Genomic DNA, 19,438 nt, shown 5'->3' with positions numbered 1-19,438 from the left:
AACAACCCTGATACCTAGCACTACACTTTTCTCAGATAAGAACATAATTATTATATTATACCAGTAGGTACGCTAGATAATCTTGTCTAACGTACTTGAATTACGTTAGACAAGATTATTATCTAGCGAACAATTCGCACAAGATTAAAAAAATTAAAAACTAAAAAAGTACTTGAATAATCATCATGATCAAGCCATCGTCGGCTCACTACAGAGTACAGGTCTCCTTTCAGAGTGAGAAGGGTTTTGGCCATAGTCTACCACGCTGGCCATGTGCCGATTGGTAGACTTCACACACCTTTGAGAACTCTCAGGCATGCAGGTTTCCTCACGATGTTTTTCTTCACCGTTAAAGCAAATGATATTAACTAGCTGATGCCCGCGACTTCGCTCGCGTGGAATTAGATTTGTAAAAATCCCGTGGGAACTCTTTGATTTTCCGGGATAAAAAGTAGCCTATGTCACTCTCCAGGTCTTTATCTATACCTACGCGTCAAAAAAATCACGTCAATCCGTTGCGACGTGATCGAAGGACAAACCAACAAACAAACACACTTTCGCATTTATAATATGGGTACTGATTACCTAAAACGCACATAACTGAAAAGTTAAGAGGTGCGTGCCCGGGATCGAACCCCCGACCTCCGATTAAAAGGCGGACGTCCGAACCACCATTACAGTATCTCGGCAGGTCGATTCGGGAAAAGCTGCATCAATCATTATTACAATCTCAATTGCTGTGATTAGCTTGTTGCAACAATGCATTGTAGCTAATAGTGAGCTAGTGACGATGGCGGGCCAATCAGAGGTACGCACTAAAATTATTTAGTTCCGACTTCCGAGTATGCTAACTACTGTTTTCAGCGTCAAAATGGCGATAATCAAGTTGATTCAAAACAGGTCGGCAATAGCAAGTCCAGCGTACTTGTACATATTAGCAGAGGTTAGTGCTTACTCTTACAAAAAATCTCTAGTACCACAATCTCTAAACTAAACTAATTTAACAGGTCTAAATCTAGTGCTATCCTTTTCCGTAAGCAACATTATGAAAGGGATAGCAATAGATTTAGACGTGCCATTTTAGTTTAGTTAGATTGTGTACAACGGAATTAGCCACATTAAGGAGTAAAAAACCGGCCAAGTGCGAGTCAGGCTCGTGCAATGAGGGTTCCGTACTTCGTATTTTTCCGACATTTTGCACGATAATTCAAAAACTATGATGCATAAAAATAAATAAAAATCTGTTTTAGAATGTACAGGTGAATACCTTTCATAATATACCCCACTTGATATAGTCACTTACTTCGAAAGTTGAAAATACTAATTATTAGTTCATGACCACAATTTTTTTTTTGTGTGATCTAACCCTAAATTCACGGTTTTCAGATTTTTCCCCCAAATGTCAGCTATAAGATTACCTACCTGCCAAATTTCATGATTTATTTATTTATTTATTTTTATTATTCATGTACCAAAAATTGTAGTTACAAAGTAATAATAAATTAAGTTACATCGGAAATGCTTATCTCTAAACAGAGATTTCTTCCAGCTTCCCATTCAAGGTTGTGAGTAAGGCGTATCTAGATGATTCTAGGTCAACGGGAAGTACCCTGTAGGTTTCTTAACAGACAGACGGACAGACAGACAGACAGACAGACAGACAGATAGACAGACAGACAGACAGACAACAAAGTGATCCTATAAGGGTTCCGTTTTTCCTTTTGAGGTACGGAAACCTAAAAAAGATGAAGACTTATATTATCAGTTCCTAACTTGTCTACTATATGGCATCTGTAATGATTTTAAACAGGTTATACACTCATCAGCCCACCGCCAACTACATGGTTTTTACTCTGGCATGGTTCTGTATAACGAGGAAATAAAACTAAACAGCCATAGAGTGAAATCACATGTGTATTGCCTTAAATACAGAACACCACTAATAGATAACCTATTGCTTTGCAGTAAATGCCATTTGATTCAGGTGAAGGTTTATCTTTGTCGTGATGGTAGGAGTAGTGTGAGTGCAGTCATCGCGTCAGGGAATAGCGAGTGGTAGTTGATGAGCGGCACGTACGCTGCAGTGATCACTCGGCCGGCGAACCACCGGCCGTGCAGCGAGTTGACGGAGGCCACCGCGGTCGCTATCGTAGGGCACTTGCAGTACACATTCCCCTGGGGTGAGGCTTTGTCCACGTACACGTGTAATACGCCCCCGTGCTTATTGCATTCGCTGATAACATCATCTCTGATTTCAATGTCCCAGTTTGGATTTGACTCTCTGCAACAATAAAGTTTTGAGTATAGTAACTTCCTTCTGTATTTTCGGTCAAAGTCCGCTATGACTGCAAAGTTAAATGCCAAGTGCTCTAGCACACGATGCGTTCCGTAACATCGTACAAGGAATAACACTTTCTAATTTTTTTTCATGGCGGCCATTTGGAAAATTTTATTATTTGTTGTTATAGCGGCAATAAAATACACATTCTGTGAAAATTTCAACTCTCTACCTATTACGGTTCACGAGATACAGCCCGCTGACAGACAGATGACGCGCAGCGGAGTCCTAGTATAGGGTCTCGTTGGCACCCTTCAGGTACAGAACCCTAATTAACCATTTTAAATTTCAATTTACAAACTTTGTGAGATTGCTCTACAAATTTTTACAGATTAGTACAATTTTTATGAGTAAGGTATCAAATATTACGAAATTGGCAATGTTACGCTTTTCATGTGATTTTCACATATCATCTGTGAAATGTTGTATAAGTATAAATGTATAGTTCTCATGCTTATAAAGCAGACTAACGAAACATAGAAATAAAAATATTTTCTACTAAACAAACAAGAGAAAATGATGAAGAAGATGGTCACTACGTGGCAGGTCGAACATATGTTGAGCATGAAACATTGCGGTGGCGATCGGCGGCGCGACCTGCGGCTGAGCGGCCACCAGCGTGGAGCCCGCGCCCATGAGCACGGACGCGGCGGCTGGAGGGATCTACAATTCAAATTTTTTACATAAATTTTTTACATCATGATCAAACCTGTCGCCGGTTCACTACTGAGCACGAGTCTCCTCTTTGAATGAGAAGGGTTTATGCTATAGTCCGCCGTATCGGCGTATAGAACTCTCAGGCATGCCGGTTTCTTCACGACATTTTGCTTCACCATTAAAGCAAGTGATATGCTTAAAACGGACATAACGAAAAGTTAGAGGTGCGTGCCCGGGATCGAACCCCCGACCTTACGAATAGGAGGCGGACGTCTTAATCTCTAGGCCTAGGCTATCGCGGCTATTTTTACAGTAACTCTAGCAGGAGGCGCAAGTCGCGATTTTGCGCCTCCTGCTAACTTCACTCTCACACATCTTCGTTATGTCACTGACATTGATGTGAAGTTACCGGAACTTAAAGCTTGCCAATGCGAGAAGGGAGCGACGCGTGTACAGCATCACTATTGTCCGTTCATCGTAACTTGACGCGTGAATAATATTATGTTGGCACCATTGCTTTGTTTCTTCATTCCTTAGTACTAAAGGTTTATTATTGTGTGTTTTGCAATGGTGCCAGCATATTACTTTATAGCTTTATATTAGCAATATAAGACATCTTAAGAAGTTGTTGCTTCATCCAATAATTTCTTGTTTTACCGACTTGCAAATTATTATTATCATGCCTAATGTATTTGTACAAGGAGTACTGCATTATGCTTAACTGGGCTTTTTAGGGTTCCGTACCTCAAAAGGAAAAACGGAACCCTTATAGGATCACTTTGTTGTCTGTCTGTCTGTCAAGAAACCTACAGGGTACTTCCCGTTGACCTGGAATCATGAAATTTGGCAGGTAGATAGATCTTATAGCTGACATTTGGGGAAAAATCTGAAAACCGTGAATTTAGGGTTAGATCACACAAAAAAAATTAAATTGTGGTCATGAACTAATAATTAGTGTTATCAATTTTCTAAGTATCATATGAAAGGTCTTTACCTGTGTATTCTAAAACAGATTTTTATTTATTTTTAAGCATTATAGTTTTTTGAATTATCGTGCAAAATGTCTAAAAATACGACTGTATTACGGAACCCTCGTCGTGAGAGCCTGACTCGCACTTGGCCCGTTTTTCGGGTTAGGGATGATTTATGATGTACACACATGATGTACATTTTTCAAGGGTTTCTGATGCTTGGAAGTTTAAATGAGAGTGATGAAGGTTGCGGTGGATTTACCCTTGACCCTTATATGCGGCTTGAGGAAGGCATCTGTTAGAGAGTGAAAACACTCAAGTGACGACCACAACCATAACCGTTGAGAGGAAGATGACAAAGAAAGTAGAGGAACATGGATGATCAACTTTTAAGTATAGTGATGTGTGGCCCAATTTGTTATTAAACATTTTTTACTTTCTTGCTAGATAATATAGTACAGGAGTGTACAGGTTGTAATCTGAACGCTAGCAAAAACTTAGCGTTATTGTTATACTATCTAAACACATCCAATACCAATAACCATTTGCCTCATTTTGTAGTTTTTGTGATTTAGTATTTATCAACCCCGCAATGTATAGCGTGTAGAGATGGGCGTTATTGGCTATTTCTGGCTACGGTTATCCAACAGTTATTAAGTTTCAATACCGATATTGATAACCGTTGCCGAATATCGGTATCAGAGTTGTGTTTCTATTAGAACGTGATATGAACTCGTATGTAAACTCATTACATCTAAAGTGAAGAAAGAATAAAATAGCGTTCTATATTTGTAAGTCTGTCACTTATGAGTTGTCGTTATTGTTGGAAAAAGTAATGTCTTTCTGTTAATATAATAATTATATTTATGTATTTACGAAGATTGAATTTATTGGGCGATCCACCTCCTGATCATAAATAGGTTATGGGCCTTCACATCTAAAACTAGAAGCTCTGAAAATTCAATCATGGTAGAAAGATATGAGTCTAATTCAGGTTTGTGCGGCCACATAGAAAAGTTGCGAGGCTCAGAAAACTTTGCCTATTGGAAATTTAAGGTAAAGAACTATCTTGAATTGAAAGGCTGGTGGTGGGTCGTAGCGAATGAAGGTCAAACGAGTACACAAACGAAAGAAAACCTGATAGAAGTGGACACAAAAGTAAGAGCAACACTTTGTCTTTTACTTGAACCCGATTGCTTCACGCATGTTATAGAGCAAGGACTGCAAAAGAGGTCTGGGATTGCCTATGTAAAGCTTATGAAGACAAGGGATGGGGAAAGACGTATTACGTTACAACGGAAACTCTGGCAATGTAAACTTGAGAACTTCGAGTCTATGGAGAAGTACATCTCGGAAATAATGTTTTTGTCTAATCAGTTGAATGATATCGATGCTCCAATTGATGATGACTGGATAGTGTCTATTATGCTGAGCGGGTTGAGTGAAGTATATAATCCACTTATAATGGCTGTAGACAACAGTGGACAAAAACTGACTCTTGAGGAAAATTAAAAACTAAATTGATACAAGAGGCGAATAGACAACGAGATGAGTTCAAGTGGAAATACATCGTCGAATGTTATGATGGCAACAAATCGGGCACGATTTCCCAAAAATCGAAATCGAATAGATGTCGAAGGTAAATAAGTCGAAAGTTTTTAATGTTTTAAGTGTCATGAACCAGGCCATAAAGCATCAGAATGCAATGAAAAGAAGCAATTAGAACTGCAAATAATTTTGCGTCGATTTGCATGACTACAGTAGACAAGAAGCCATTTAAGACGAAGAGTTGGTACATTGACAGTGGATGTTCACACCATATGACCCACGATGTACATAATTTATCCAATTATCAAAAGCAGGCGGATAAGAAAATAAGAGTGGCAAATGGGGAAGAATTATCAATCCAAGGTAAAGGGAGTGCTAATGTAAAGATTAATGCAAATACAGAACTTGCATTGGATAATGTTTTGCATGTCCCGAATTGTCCATGAATTTAATCTCTGGAGCAAGCTAGCTGAAAAAGATTACGTTGTAATTTTAACAAAAAAGGTTGTATCATAACGAAAGAGGATAAACAAATTGTCAAATGTCAGGATGTTGGTGGAATTTTCGAATTTAAAAGAAATCAAAACTTGTCATTGAACGTGACATTGTCAAGTCAAAATTTATCGAATCTTTGGCATAGAAGGTTAGCACATTGAGTAAAAATATATGGATAAGTTAAAAACCTAGTGAATTGAATTGATTTAAACAAAACGATTGATCGAACCATGTACTACCATGCATTGAAGGTAAGACGTGTAAGAGTCCTTTTAAGAACAAAGGTACTAGAGCACGGGATATCTGGAAATAGTGCATAGCGATATTTGCGGTCCGATGGAAGAGCCGTCGTTCAGTGGTTCGAGATACATGTTACTGTTTATCGATGACTTACTCGGAAAACACATGTATATTTCTGCAGAATAAAGTCAAACTTTTGAGAAATTTCGCGAATATAAGGCGGAAGTAGAGAAAGAAATGAACAAATCAATTAAATGTTTGAGGGACTGACAATGGATCTGAGTACTGTAATCGATTATTTGATAAATTTTTAAAGTCTGAAGGTATTAAGCACCAGACGACGGTCCCGTACACACCTGAGCAAATGGTGTTGCGGATGAGAGGGCAAATAGGTCGATTATAGAAAAAGCAAGAGCATTATTATGCGAAGCTAATTTAAATAAGAAGTATTGGCGGAAGCTGTAAATACTGTTGTATATTTAAAAATAGAAGTCCTACTAAGGCTTGTAACAGATAGTGTTCCGGAGGAGTTATGGACAGGAAAGAAAGTTGATCTTAGTCATCTTAAGGTGTTCGGTTGTTGTAGCTTTCGGATTGAAACCGAAACAAAAGAGACAAAAATTGGACAGTAAACAGTACCTACGATTTTTGTTGGATATCCTAAACCCTACGGGTATCGGTTGATGGATCCAAAGACGAGTACCGTTCATGTATATAGAGATGTTAAATTTTTAGAGAATACTTTTCCTGGTGATAGCGAAATATAGTAACAAAGGACACAGTGTTCGCTATATCTGGACGAGGGACCAAAAAGAGTCTGTGCCAAGAGAGAATCCTAAAGAGGATGATAATAAGGACGATAAGTTGATACCATGTTAAGACAGTTGATTATAACAATGAAACTGAAAACAATGAAGAAAAGGTAATATTCAAGACGAGACCAAAAACGTTGTGGGAAAGGGTTGAACCACGTTATAACCTTAGATCACGTAAGCAACCAGATGTAAATAATTGTATATGTAATGCCCTTGCAGATATTTTAACAAAAGTTTACATGGTCCTAAATGAAACATTTTTTATCAGAATTATGTCTGAAGAAGAAGATATTTGATTAAGGGGGCATAGGGCATAATATTATACCTAACAGGAATATTGTGTGTTTGCCGTAAGAACTAGTTTATAGTTATTTTATTTTTATAATCAAATATTTTCGAGAGTTTTATTTAATCTTATTGATTGATATAACATTGTAAAGGCATGTTATATACAATGTAATAGGTTAAGGGCGCGATGTAGGGCGTGTTTACATTACACTGTAATAAGTTAAGGGCACACTATGTTTTTTGCGATGTAATGGTTTAAGGGCGCGTATTAGAACGTGCTATGAACTCGTATGTAAACTCATTACATCTAAAGTGAAGAAAGAATAAAATAGCGTCTATATTTGTAAGTCTGTCACTTATGAGTTGTCGTTATTGTTGGAAAAAGTAATGTCTTTCTGTTAATATAATAAATTATATTTTATGTATTTACGAAGATTGAATTTATTGGGCGATCCACCTCCTGATCATAAATAGTTTCAACTTTACTATGCGCAACGCGCAACGGTTTCCGTTGTAGTAACTAAGCTAGCTGCCGTATCAATACCGTCTGTATAGCTAGCGCGCGCATATTTCACTAAAATAAAACCAATTTACTTTCTGAATATCGTGAAGTAATCACAATCTAAGTTCATAGCAGCAAAGTTTAATTATAATGATCATGACATAGGTGTAACAAACACCCTATGGCAGATCTAAAGGGTAAACTTACTTGTAAGCCTGTGCCTTCAGCAAGCTTGAACATGAGTTGCAAGCGCCCTGTGGCCCCGAGGTCGACTCCCGCACGGTCCAATTCGTCCGCATCGAAGCGCGTGCTTGAGCCCCCGTCCGTACGTTCCGTTACATTGCCAACTTTCATTGGTCTTCCGGCCAATTCGAACCCGTTCAATTGTTCCATTGCCTTTTTCGCATCAGCTGCATGATGGAACTGAAAGTTGCATAATAATTTGTAACATGAGATATGTCATCAGTACCCTTATTATAAACTAGCTGATACCCGCGACTTTCGTCTGCGTGGAATTGGGTTTTAAAAATGTCTTGGGAACTCTTTGTTTTTCGGATAAAAAGTAGCTATGTCACTCTCCAAGGTCTTTATCTATACCCATGCAAAAATCACGTCAATCCGTTGCGACGTGATTGAAGGAAAAACCAACAAACCAATAAACCAACAAACAAACACAGCTTTCGCATTTATAATAAGGGTACTGATGCGAAAGTGTGTATATTTGTTGGTTTATTGGTTTGTCATTATTTCACATCGCAACGGATTGACGTGATTTTTGCATGGGGACAACAAAGACCTGGAGAGTGACATAGGCTACTTTTATCCCGGAAAATCAAAGAGTTCCCACTGTATTTAAAAAACCTAATTCTACGCGGACGAAGTCGCGGGCATCAGTTAGTAAACCACATTTTTAAAATATTAGGGCCCGCGAATTCGTTTGCGTGGATAAGGTTTTTTAAAATTCCGTGATAACTCTTGATCTTATACCAATATAAATCAAATTCGTCAAAATCGTTTAAAAGGATGGGCCGTGAAAAGCTAGTTAGGCAGACAGACACACATTCGCATTTTATAATTAAAATATTAGTATGGATGTAAACATAACTAATATTTCTTTATTATTGTTTGGATTTGAGTTATCAAATTCACTGATTTCAGTGACCTTGACCATTTAGGAAGATCCTACAATCTACAGGATACATAGATTCCCAATATAAATCATAGATGAAAAATAACATAGACAGAAACAAACTTACTGTTAGGAATCCATATCCTTTACCTTTTTCCAGTGTCAGGATCAGTCATAAGTTGTATGTGATCAATTTTTTCCAAATGGTTCAAATATTCCCCTCAACATGTCTTCAGTAATGTTGAAATGTAATGATCCTACATATAACCTAGGTTGGTCCATTGCTGGTCTTTGGTGCTAAATTCGGCAATGTGTTACCTACTCTATTTTCTCTGCTTGTGTATGCTGAACTATTATAGGAACGCCGAGTAACTTCTGCCCAGTAAGACCAAGCGCCTAAAATGTAAGAATAGGTTACTAAAATATAGTATTACTAAGGTCCAGTTGTATGAAAGGCGCTAAAAGTTAACATTACAGTTACTATTATTAAAAAAGCAAAATGGGTTGCACACTGCACAGGTCGAGGTTTATTAACCTTGTACCGAAATTTAATTTTAAAAGCTTAATCATGGATGTATGAATACTGACTACAGCATTCCACTTAGATTTTTATCGGGTGATCAAAGTTTAATTGTAGCATAATGTAACTTTAACTTAAGCCAGGACTCAATTTTTTTTTAGATTATTATTAGTATTTACCCAATGGCACAGATTCTGCATCTTGAACTCAATATAAGCAATTCCCTTAAATCTTCTGGTCTTGTTACATGTGATAAGTCTTACGTCTCTAACTTTGCCAACAGATGAGAAAAACTCTTCCAAATCTTTAGCTCTAATGCGTTGTGACAACTGCATACAAAATACTGTACGCAAATCTCTCTCTTCAGGAGGCAAATCATCAAGCTTAGGTTCTATGCCTCTCGATTTCGATCTGTACTCTTCTGTCCTTTCAGGTTCACGGGGTTTTCTTCTTCACGAACTTTTTCCTTTTCTTTTTCACGACTCCGCTCCCTTCGCGATAAATGTTTGTCACGACTTCTTTCTCTGTCTTTGCTGCGTTCTCTGTCTTTATCCTTGCTACGGCGTTTCTCTCTTTCTCTTTCACGTTCTCTATCCTTATCGCGATCCCTATCCTTATCGCGATCCCTATCCTTATCACGATCTCTATCCTTATCGCGATCCCTATCCTTATCACGATCCCTATCCCTGTTGCTGCGGTCCTTGTCCCGATCTCGACGGTCTCTATCCTTGTCGCGGTCCTTGTCTTTCCGGTCATCCCTTTCTTTTGAACGTCGTACATCTCGGTCACGCGATCTTCTTCTCTCTCTGGACCGGCTTCGTCTGAATTGACAAAAACATAATAAATATTTCTACACCTACTCGCACAATTAATTCCATAGAAATGTTAAGCTCTCAAGATTTACCTTCGACTGATCTCCTTTTCTCTATCTCTGTGCTTGTCAGAATACTTGTCCGAGCGATGTTTTGAAGAGGAAGTGTTATCCTGTCACACAAAGCACAAGGTAGAAGCAGCGCCACAGCAACACACGCCGAGTGAATAAATAAAAATTGCATTAGTTGAATGAATTAACTGCATGATATCTGTGCATTTTCAATAATAACACACTGGAACAAAATGTCGTCATTGAATATGCACAAATGTTGTTTGTTTCCTATACTACAGACGACAGCTCTCACAACCGAGTGTGGTCCTATCGGTGGTTCTTGAAGGCGGATCCCTGGTCTACACTTACCATTCGGAAAACCACTGACTAAGGATGTACACAGCGCTAACATCACACAGGGATACTTCTGCAAAAGATTTACGACCCATCAGCGCATGGCGTTTTGGAATTTGTAATATGGACTGTATTAAATTGCATTTTACCACAAAAACAGTTTTTAAATATTTTACTTAAAATTAATATATTATAAAAGTGGAAAAAGTAATTATAGTTGTCGATACCTCATTCTGTTCAGGTCGGTGAAGTAAGCTGGACTATTACCACAAAGTTCTATAAATACAAGAAATGATTCTCATATGTAATCTGTTTCACAGTTCTTAGCATGGAACTGTTCAAATATGCCACTAGTTTTGTGTGAAAAAGACTTGACAACTTGGACATTGTTGATCAGTTGCATGTAAGAATTTTATATCGGTAAAAACCAGCACCAGTGTTTACATTGCAAATTTTGTGGTCACAGTTAGTGACAGTTTTTAGACAGACAGTTAGAGAGCATTATCAATATATTCTGTATATTACATCCATTATTTTGTACATAAAGAGACCAAATTTAAGCTTAGGTTGTTAATTTGTGAATAGCAATAAAAAGGGATATAATTACACAAATTACTATTTTAACATTAAGTATCACATCATGTAGTGAGTCACGCTGAAAGGTAACAAATTCAAGCTTTTATATTGAAATTAAAGAATATTTAAAGCAGAATGCTTTTCAATGGAAATATATTACTACTTAACATTGTAAACAAGTTGTGTATATTTGGTACAAAATATATGAACTTTTATTAAAGTTACTTATAACTACAGCAAAACAAAAAGGATGAGTTCAATTTTTGATTCAAAATCTACACTGTTTCATGTGTCTAAAGTTAAAAATTACAAATAGGCAAATTCTTATAATTCTGTATTTTTAGGAATCAATAGAGACTTACCGATTTATTGTAAGGAGCTTCTAACATAGCCTCTACATCCAAATCTTCAGCCATCCTAAAATCAATTAAGGTAAAGATTAATATAAAATTGATTTTAATCAAACTAGATAAGCGGCACTCGAATCTTTTTAGAGTTCTATATCCAAAGCGTGCCTGCCTAACAGTAATGAGATTGGCTTCTTTAGGAAGTTGTCGGGAGATAGTAGTTAAGGGCTTATTCCACCTTCCTAAATCCTACGTCGTAAATGGTATAGTTACTGTCAAACTAGCCAACTTTGTCATTCAATGATACTTTGCCCAAAAAGCAATTTATGCTTGATCAGGTTTGTGTGGAAAAGAGAAATAATCGCTAGGTAAAATTGCTCACTCATTTTATCCCTAAAATATTTATACTACAATCAAAATTTTGAAACCTAGGCCAAGATAGCCTTAAATAGTCATGGTGTTTTCCAAGTATTTGTAAAGAGTTATATTTGAATGATAAATCGATGTGGGCCATGTTGGCTACAAGTCCGGGTTACTTTGCCCGCCATCAAAATCAAATTTTGGTTAAAATGTTAATTTATCAAAAAAAAATTACAAAGCGAATTTGCTTATTTTAGCTTTTTGTGCAAAGTATCATTGAACGGTAAAGTTGGCTAGTTTGACGGTAACTATACCATTTAGGACGTAGGATTTAGAATTTGTGGACTAAGCCCATTCATTACCCCGAGATGTTTTACTCGGTAGCGCTTACTGCCGCCACCACCTTATCTTTCAATGAAAAAATAAAGAACTGGATTAGTCTAGATTTTTTCGATTTTAAGGGCAAATGAACTGTTATGATTCTTTGAAAGCATCGTTTAAATTTACATTCTGAAAATATCGAAGCTCACGAAGCTGTAATAATTTTAGGGAATACAAAATGGCGTTCTGTCATACTGTATTCCACGCAAAAGTGGGCATGCTTGCATCAAAGTAGATCCTTTACATTACCTTAAAATATGCTTGATGGCTGTGGCTAAGTAATAATTTGTTCTAATTGAGTTATTTTAGTCGAATTCTGCAAAACAATCGGGAAAAAGGTAAAATGTTTTTAATTCAATAATTTCTAAGATTTCGACTTTCGACAAGATTATGACGCAGAAAAAATGACATTTACATCACATTTACATTGATATGAGACATCAGACATTTTTTAATCTTATTTTACGGCTCTGGGTGCAAGCCCTTTTGAGCCATAGCGACATCCTCAGACTAAGGCTGAGATCTATAAAGCGCACTTTGACTTTGCTCAGACTTAAGATTGAGTTAAAATGAGACAGATTTATGTGAGAGATAGTCTCGTTTTAACTCTGTCTTAAGTCTAAGCTAAGTTAGAGTGCGCTCTATAGATTTCTCCCTAAGAATCAAGGAGACTTGGCATCAAAATCAATCAAAATAATAATACCTTGTTAGAGCAAGCTAGGTAGGTAACTAGTTATATAGAAAAGCTCTGAAGAGTGACAAATACACATTTTTTGTCTTCGCATTTTTTTTTGTTGGGCACAGTTTTCATCTATTCAACTAGGTCAAGTTGAACTAATCAGTTTTCAACTAGGTGGACGGACGACATCAGACGAGTCGCAGGGAGCCGCTGGATTCAGGTGGTGCAAGACCGTGGCGTGTGGAAATCCCTACAAGAAACCTATGTCCAAAGTCTGAAGAGAAGAGACATCACAAGCATCAGACATATAATTACTATTTGTTTTTATTTTTTTGTTTGAACCCAGAGCCTTAAAAGCCAGTTGGAAAAAATGGCCCTATCTCTATGAAATTGCCTCAATTTTTTTAACTGGCTTTTCGGCTCAGGCTCTAGCCTGTTTGAGCAATGGTAGTATATAAACTTCTTGGTCTCAAGTTACAAGGTGTTCGTTTGCTCCTCTTTGTACGCATATGTGCGGATTCGTGCATGTGCAGTTACCATGAATGTATATTCCACTGACATTCCATTCCAAGAGTTGTTAAAACAACTGCACATGCACTTGTTTGAATGACTATGCACATGCATGAATGAAAAGCAAACGAACACAAATCCATACTAATATTATAAATGCGAAATTGTGTCTGTCTGTCTGTCTGTCGGTCTGCTAGCTTTTCACGGCCCAACAGTTCAACCGATTTTGATGAAATTTAGTACAGAGATAGCTTACATACCGGGGAACGACATAGGCTACTTTTTATCCCGGAAAATTAAAGAGTTCCCATGGGATTTTTAAAAACCTAAATCGACGCGGACGAAGTCGCGGGCATCATCTAGTATACAATAAACCAAAAAGCCAAATTACAGAGCTGTCACTACAGTCACTACATTTTATAAGTAATCACCAAAGAGTATATACTCACTACGTTTTAGTCACAGAGTACTTGGTTTTAGTAATCACCACCACACCACAGAAAATTGAGTATCTACGACAAATGTATTCTGTGATCTACGTTTTACCAAATTATTTGAAACAGCCCAGAATAATTATTATTTATTTCTTTTAGATCATCTAAGTTTAACTTAGGTTTTACTTATAATTATATTCTTTTTTCACATAACAAGTAGGTCTAAAGGTATTTACTTGTTAAAATTTGAGTATGTGGACGAAGTTTTACAATAGAATTTTATAACTTGAATCATAACATAAATATTTTGTTGGTATATTTAAAATATGTTTAGTAACCGAGTAGATAACAAATATAGGTAGTAGGTATGTGAAAGATTATCTTGGTTAATATGATTACATTATTAATGCACCTTTTTTACAGCTGTTAATCTTGGCCCTAAGTGAGGATTGAGGAACTTTGACAAAATGACAACTGCAGCTAGACCAACTTTCGATCCTGCAAGGGGTGGCCAAGGTCGTGGTGAAAAAGATTTAAGTGCCATCTCCCGCCAGTATTCTAGCAGAGATCTCCCAGGTCATACAAAGTTAAAATACAGGTATGTTTTCTTTTACAAGGTTAAAGTTTTTCTGTATGATTTTCTATATCTAGCCCAATTTGAACAGACACATATTTTAGTACTTAAGAGTCTCAAACAGAATAACAAAGAGTAAAAGTTAAAGTTTTGTAATAAAACCTCAAATGACTGTTTTTGACAAATTTTGCTGTATGGATAAAGCACCAAAAAGGCCAGACAGTCATTTGTGTAGTTAGTCTGGCCCAGACTAACTACTTTACAAAAAGGATGCTCTTAAGCATCAAAGATGTTGCAATATTCAGCTATTAATTGTAATATATGTATATATAACTAACTAGTATAAAAGTAAATTTAACCTGCTGTCTGTTGCAAATGAGCTCAAAAGGTGCTGAATAGATTCCATTGAAGTTTTGAGCAATATAATATTATAGTGATAGCATGTGTTAACAGCAGTGGGGAGAAGAGAAATCTTAAAAAAGGGAAGCCAGAGCAAAAAAAGTTCTTATCTAACAGAATATCAGCTTTACGCCACCTTCACCTATTCACTATACATATACAGTGGAAACTCGATTAACCGGACTAATTGTTGTCGTTAGGGATTCAGATAATCGAAAATCCAGATAATCGAAATGTATGAAGAAAAGTTGGTTTTGTGCATATTTAGTTCACTATCTTATTTGCAGGTGTACAACAAAATTTAATCGGTGTTCTTCTTAACATCACTTATCGTGGATACACCATACTTATCAGCTAACTCACGACCGGTATCTCCTTTTTTAGGGTTCTGTACCTCAAATGGAAAAGGAACCCTAGATAGGCAGGTCTTATAGTACAAGTAAAGGAAAAAATCCGAAAACCGTGAATTTGTGGTTACATCATTTTAAAAAAAAATGTGTTTATGTACAAATAATTAGTATTTTAAATTTTCAAAGTAAGATAACAATACCAAGTGGGACATCACATGAAATTGTTTTCCGTGTACATTCTATAACAGATTTTTTATTTATTTTTGTGCATGATAGTTTTTGATTTAAATAGTACAAAAAGGCGCAAAAATACCCGAGTACGGAACTCTCGGTACGCGAGTCTGACTCGCACTTGGCAGAACAATTTTCGGTTGGTGGTCCAGATAATCGCGAATCCGTATAACTGAGGGCCGGATAATCGAGTTTCTACTGTATTACGAAAGCACCAGTATATGCTTCACGCAAACAAATGTATCAAACCACCCTTTAAAATACAAAATAGTAGTACATATTTACTTGTTAAAACAGTACTATGAATACAATTTTTAATTTGGAGATGTAATACAATAACCCGGAATGAAGCGAGTTATTCATGTCTGTCAGAGTATTCGTAAATTCGTACTTGCTGCTGGATCAAATTAAATTGGTGGCTCCTGATTGGTTGTCAGTAGAGGGAGTCAGATGTTGTTCGCTTCCTAGGGAAATGAAAGATGGAATGCTAAGGCATAGCCAATTTTTACCGGCTTGTTTTAGAGTTTACTCTACTATTATGTTAGCTTGTTTATAACTTCGACTGGATGCCTAGCATAGATTTTACTTGTTGCTATAATAAAATTTTAAGCATCAGATAAATTTCGAGCACAGTATGTAGCATGCATGACAATTGAACCTTTGGCCTATATTTATGTCACTGAGTACTAGAAGTACCTAAGTACTTATGGTATATACCAATTCTTAAAGGAAAATGGATAGGAATCTGGTTATGGGTACATTTCGCCACTGGCAAACAGAAAACTGGGAAAATTGTACTGGTATTTATTTCTATATGTATAATTGCTGTTATGTACAGATGTGTCTCTGTCTCAAGTTAATATTTTTATTTTCCTGTTAAAAAAAATTAAAATATTGTATTATTTTAGGGAACAAGGTCAAGGAACTACTGATGAGCTACGATCCAGAGATTTCCGTAAAGAGCTTGATGAAAGAGAGAAGGAAGTCAAAGCCCCTAATGCTAGGAGACAAGTGGAGCCATCAGTGAAACGACTTAAGACTGACCAAGTGCCGGCAGCTAGTTTAGACGCTGATGATCCTCTTGAAGGTGACTCAACCGATTCTGAGGACTCTGATGATGACACAGCTGCTTTGTTAGCAGAGCTAAATAAAATAAAAAAGGAGCGTGCTATTGAACAGGCTAAGAAGGTCAGTGCAAATAGTTTAATCAGTACATATAAAAACTAAAAAGAGAAGTCTGGACTCACTCACTCATTGACACCCAGCTGCAACCCTTGGATCTTGAAAGCTGAAATGTTACATAGAGGTTCCCTTTATAATGTAGATAAGGAATAAGACCTGATTTTTCAAGATTCTTACGGGAGCGAAACCAAGGGTTGTTGCTAGTACTTTACAATAAATCTTGTAATACTATAAATAAGCATTATTTGACCTTAATAAAAATTAATTATCAAAAACTTTTATATTTTGTGAAACAGGAAGCTGAAAAGAAACAAGAAGAGGAGAGAATAAGAATGGAGAATATATTGTCTGGAAATCCCCTATTAAATTATTCGGCAGCAGGACAGAAGAATGATTTGAAGGTAGCCAATTAAATCTATTCTAATAATAATAAGACTGACTTTTGGAGTTACAGTTTTGGACTCCTTCTCCTCCTTGGTCCTCCATTTCTTAAGATATTCATCAGATCATCACCAAATTTATATGGGAGCACCTTGGAAGTATACCCATTCAAACAAAAAAAAGAATTTTTAAAATCGGTCTAGGCGTCTTTGAGTAATCGGGGAACATACATAAAAAAACCGGCCAAGTGCGAGTCAGGCTCGCGCAACGAGGGTTCCATACTATAGTCGTATTTTTTCGACATTTTGCACGATAACTCAAAAACTATGATGCATAAAATTAAATAAACAATTTTTTTAGAATGTGCAGGTGAAGACCTTTCATATGATACCCCACTTGATATAGTGATCTTACTTCTAAAACTGAAAATACTAATTATTAGTTCATGACCACAATTTAATTTTTTTGTGTGATGTAACCACAAATTCGCGGTTTTCAGACAGACCGACAACAAAGTGATTCTATAAGGGTTCCGTTTTTCCTTTAGAGGTACGGAACCCTAAAAACAAAGATTCCAACAAATTGAGATCCTCCTCCTTTTTGAAGTCGGTTAAAAACTGAATATTAAATCAGAAATTCAATTAAATTATTTATCAGAGAGCTTCCTCAATATATGAATAAGGATCCGGATGATTTTTTTCTTATCCTAGCATTTCGGGTGTTATTATTGTCTAGAGCTCATTGAGTAGAGTCACATAATATATAATAGTACGTACTACTCGTGCGCAATAAGTTGAGACCTGGGGGGCGGTGACGCCACAGATGCGTGGTTGTACTGTAGACAAAAATCGGAGCGCGTCGTCGTTGCGTGACGTAAGCAAGTACGAGACTAAGATGTTAAAAAAATGGCGTTGTCTACAGTACAACACGGGAGCTTGAGGGGAAGTTACAGGGCAAGCGGGCGGAGGGTTGCATTCCAGGCGAGTCTCAACTTATCGCGCACGGGTAGTACAGGTAGAGTAAGAATATATTTTTTTATTATGGGGGGCCATCAAAATAATCATTTTTAGACCATTTTTCTGACTATCTTAAAAACTAAGCTAGAATATCTGATATTATGCCGCGGGCCTAAATCATTAATAGACTAGAGTAGGTAGTACCACAATAGTAGTACAAAACAAAAGTGTATATTTTTTTAGGTAAAAAGGCGATGGGATGACGATGTCGTGTTCAAAAACTGCGCCCGCACAGAACCTGAAAAGAAGATGAATACTTTTATAAACGACTCTTTAAGATCAGAATTTCACAAAAAATTCATGGAAAAGTATGTTAAATAATAACATTCACATTAATATCGCTGAAAATTTAAATGTACGTAAATATAATATGGCTCTTATTAACAAGTACTGTCTTCATAAAGTGCACATATTTTTTTTTGTTTTATTTTACAGACTAACTTTTTTTATTAGTAACTGTGAAAAATTAAAAATAGAAATAAAAACAAAACCGCTTAAGTGCATGTAAGACTCGCACACGAAGGGTTACGCAACGTTGTACAAGCTTATTTTTTTTAATTTGCATGTGCGGCCCTTTCGGAATAATTATTATAATTTGTTATCATAGCGGAAATAAATATTATTCTCTTGATATTATATTATGTATACGGTATACCTAATGATTTTTCACATTAGTTTATTATTCATATAATCTTGATGTAAAGCCAAGTACCCGTTAGCAATATAACTTGCAGAAATCATGTCTGGCAAGACACTTGCACTGCGTAATCACTCATACCCACTCAAGTCAACTTCTGCAAGTTTTGTATCGTAAACAGTGACTCTACCGTGGTAGATTGACAGCTAAAGTGTGTGACGAATGACTATCGCAATCACCTCATTGGCCGACACTCACTCACTACAATGCATTGTTGCAACAAGAATACCAACCATAAATTCAGTGAATCACAGCAATTCAGATTGTAATAATGATTGGTGCAGCTTTTTCGGGATCGACCAGCATAAATTACAGATGTTTTATGGTAAAACTCGACATTTGACAGAATTTACTTCTGCAATTTGTATTGTTAGTGGATACTTGCATTTACATTTAGTAAATAGGCTACTTGACAATTTTTTTAAGTTGGTCTTAAATGGTTAATATTTGTCCTATTATATCAAAAAAATTAACACTATATTTTTTTGCGCCCTAAAAACCGTAAAACTTTAATTTAAAAAAATATTTTTCTTAGACAGGTGAAAACACTGTCGGCCATGTTTGGCCGATAGATTATCTGTGCTCTGACGTCATGCATT

At 36.6% G+C, this 19,438-nt stretch overlaps 2 protein-coding genes and 1 long non-coding RNA gene across 4 annotated transcripts; 1 reads left to right on the top strand and 2 right to left on the bottom strand.

Moving 5' to 3' along the window:
* Positions 1 to 1,896: 1,896 nt before the first annotated feature.
* On the bottom strand, positions 1,897 to 12,789 carry LOC117982928 (RNA-binding protein 39-like). Its single transcript, XM_034969370.2, is given in 13 exon segments — positions 1,897 to 2,279; positions 2,875 to 3,001; positions 8,062 to 8,277; positions 9,111 to 9,137; positions 9,139 to 9,180; positions 9,182 to 9,253; positions 9,255 to 9,313; positions 9,316 to 9,379; positions 9,683 to 9,951; positions 9,954 to 10,324; positions 10,408 to 10,487; positions 11,661 to 11,715; positions 12,636 to 12,789. Coding segments are annotated over 12 exon segments (1,668 nt in total). The 5' UTR covers position 11,715; positions 12,636 to 12,789; the 3' UTR covers positions 1,897 to 1,992.
* Positions 10,763 to 11,654, bottom strand: LOC138404704 (uncharacterized). The gene is made up of 2 exons (XR_011238529.1): positions 10,950 to 11,654; positions 10,763 to 10,795 (listed from the first exon to the last, which is right to left on the bottom strand). It is a non-coding gene; the product is annotated as an uncharacterized lncRNA (long non-coding RNA).
* A 1,291-nt stretch (positions 12,790 to 14,080) lies between the features above and the next one.
* On the top strand, positions 14,081 to 19,235 carry c12.1 (spliceosome-associated protein CWC15). Of its 2 annotated transcripts, none has more exons than XM_069508485.1 (5): positions 14,081 to 14,237; positions 14,433 to 14,607; positions 16,472 to 16,751; positions 17,042 to 17,146; positions 18,326 to 19,235. In XM_069508485.1, exons 2-5 carry the CDS (start codon positions 14,477 to 14,479, stop codon positions 18,461 to 18,463), a joined length of 654 nt encoding a protein of 217 aa, XP_069364586.1. In that variant the 5' UTR covers positions 14,081 to 14,237; positions 14,433 to 14,476; the 3' UTR covers positions 18,464 to 19,235. The 2 variants fall into 2 exon arrangements, with proteins under 2 accessions (XP_069364586.1, XP_069364631.1); XM_069508530.1 differs by having other exon boundaries at positions 14,082 to 14,225.
* The last annotated feature ends 203 nt before the right edge of the window (positions 19,236 to 19,438 follow it).

This window comes from Maniola hyperantus, chromosome 1 (genome assembly GCF_902806685.2).
Source record: "Maniola hyperantus chromosome 1, iAphHyp1.2, whole genome shotgun sequence".
Taxonomy (NCBI): Eukaryota; Metazoa; Arthropoda; class Insecta; order Lepidoptera; family Nymphalidae; genus Maniola; species Maniola hyperantus.
The sequence above is the reverse complement of the archived record's forward strand: the minus strand, read 5'-3'. Positions and strand labels throughout refer to the sequence as shown.

Coding starts and splice junctions, on each gene's coding strand:
- c12.1 (XM_069508485.1), top strand. CDS start 14,477: ATGACAACTGCAGCTAGACCAACTTTCGATCCTGCAAGGGGTGGCCAA. Junction 14,608..16,471: donor CATACAAAGTTAAAATACAG/GTATGTTTTCTT, acceptor GTATTATTTTAG/GGAACAAGGTCAAGGAACTA. Junction 16,752..17,041: donor CTATTGAACAGGCTAAGAAG/GTCAGTGCAAAT, acceptor TTTGTGAAACAG/GAAGCTGAAAAGAAACAAGA.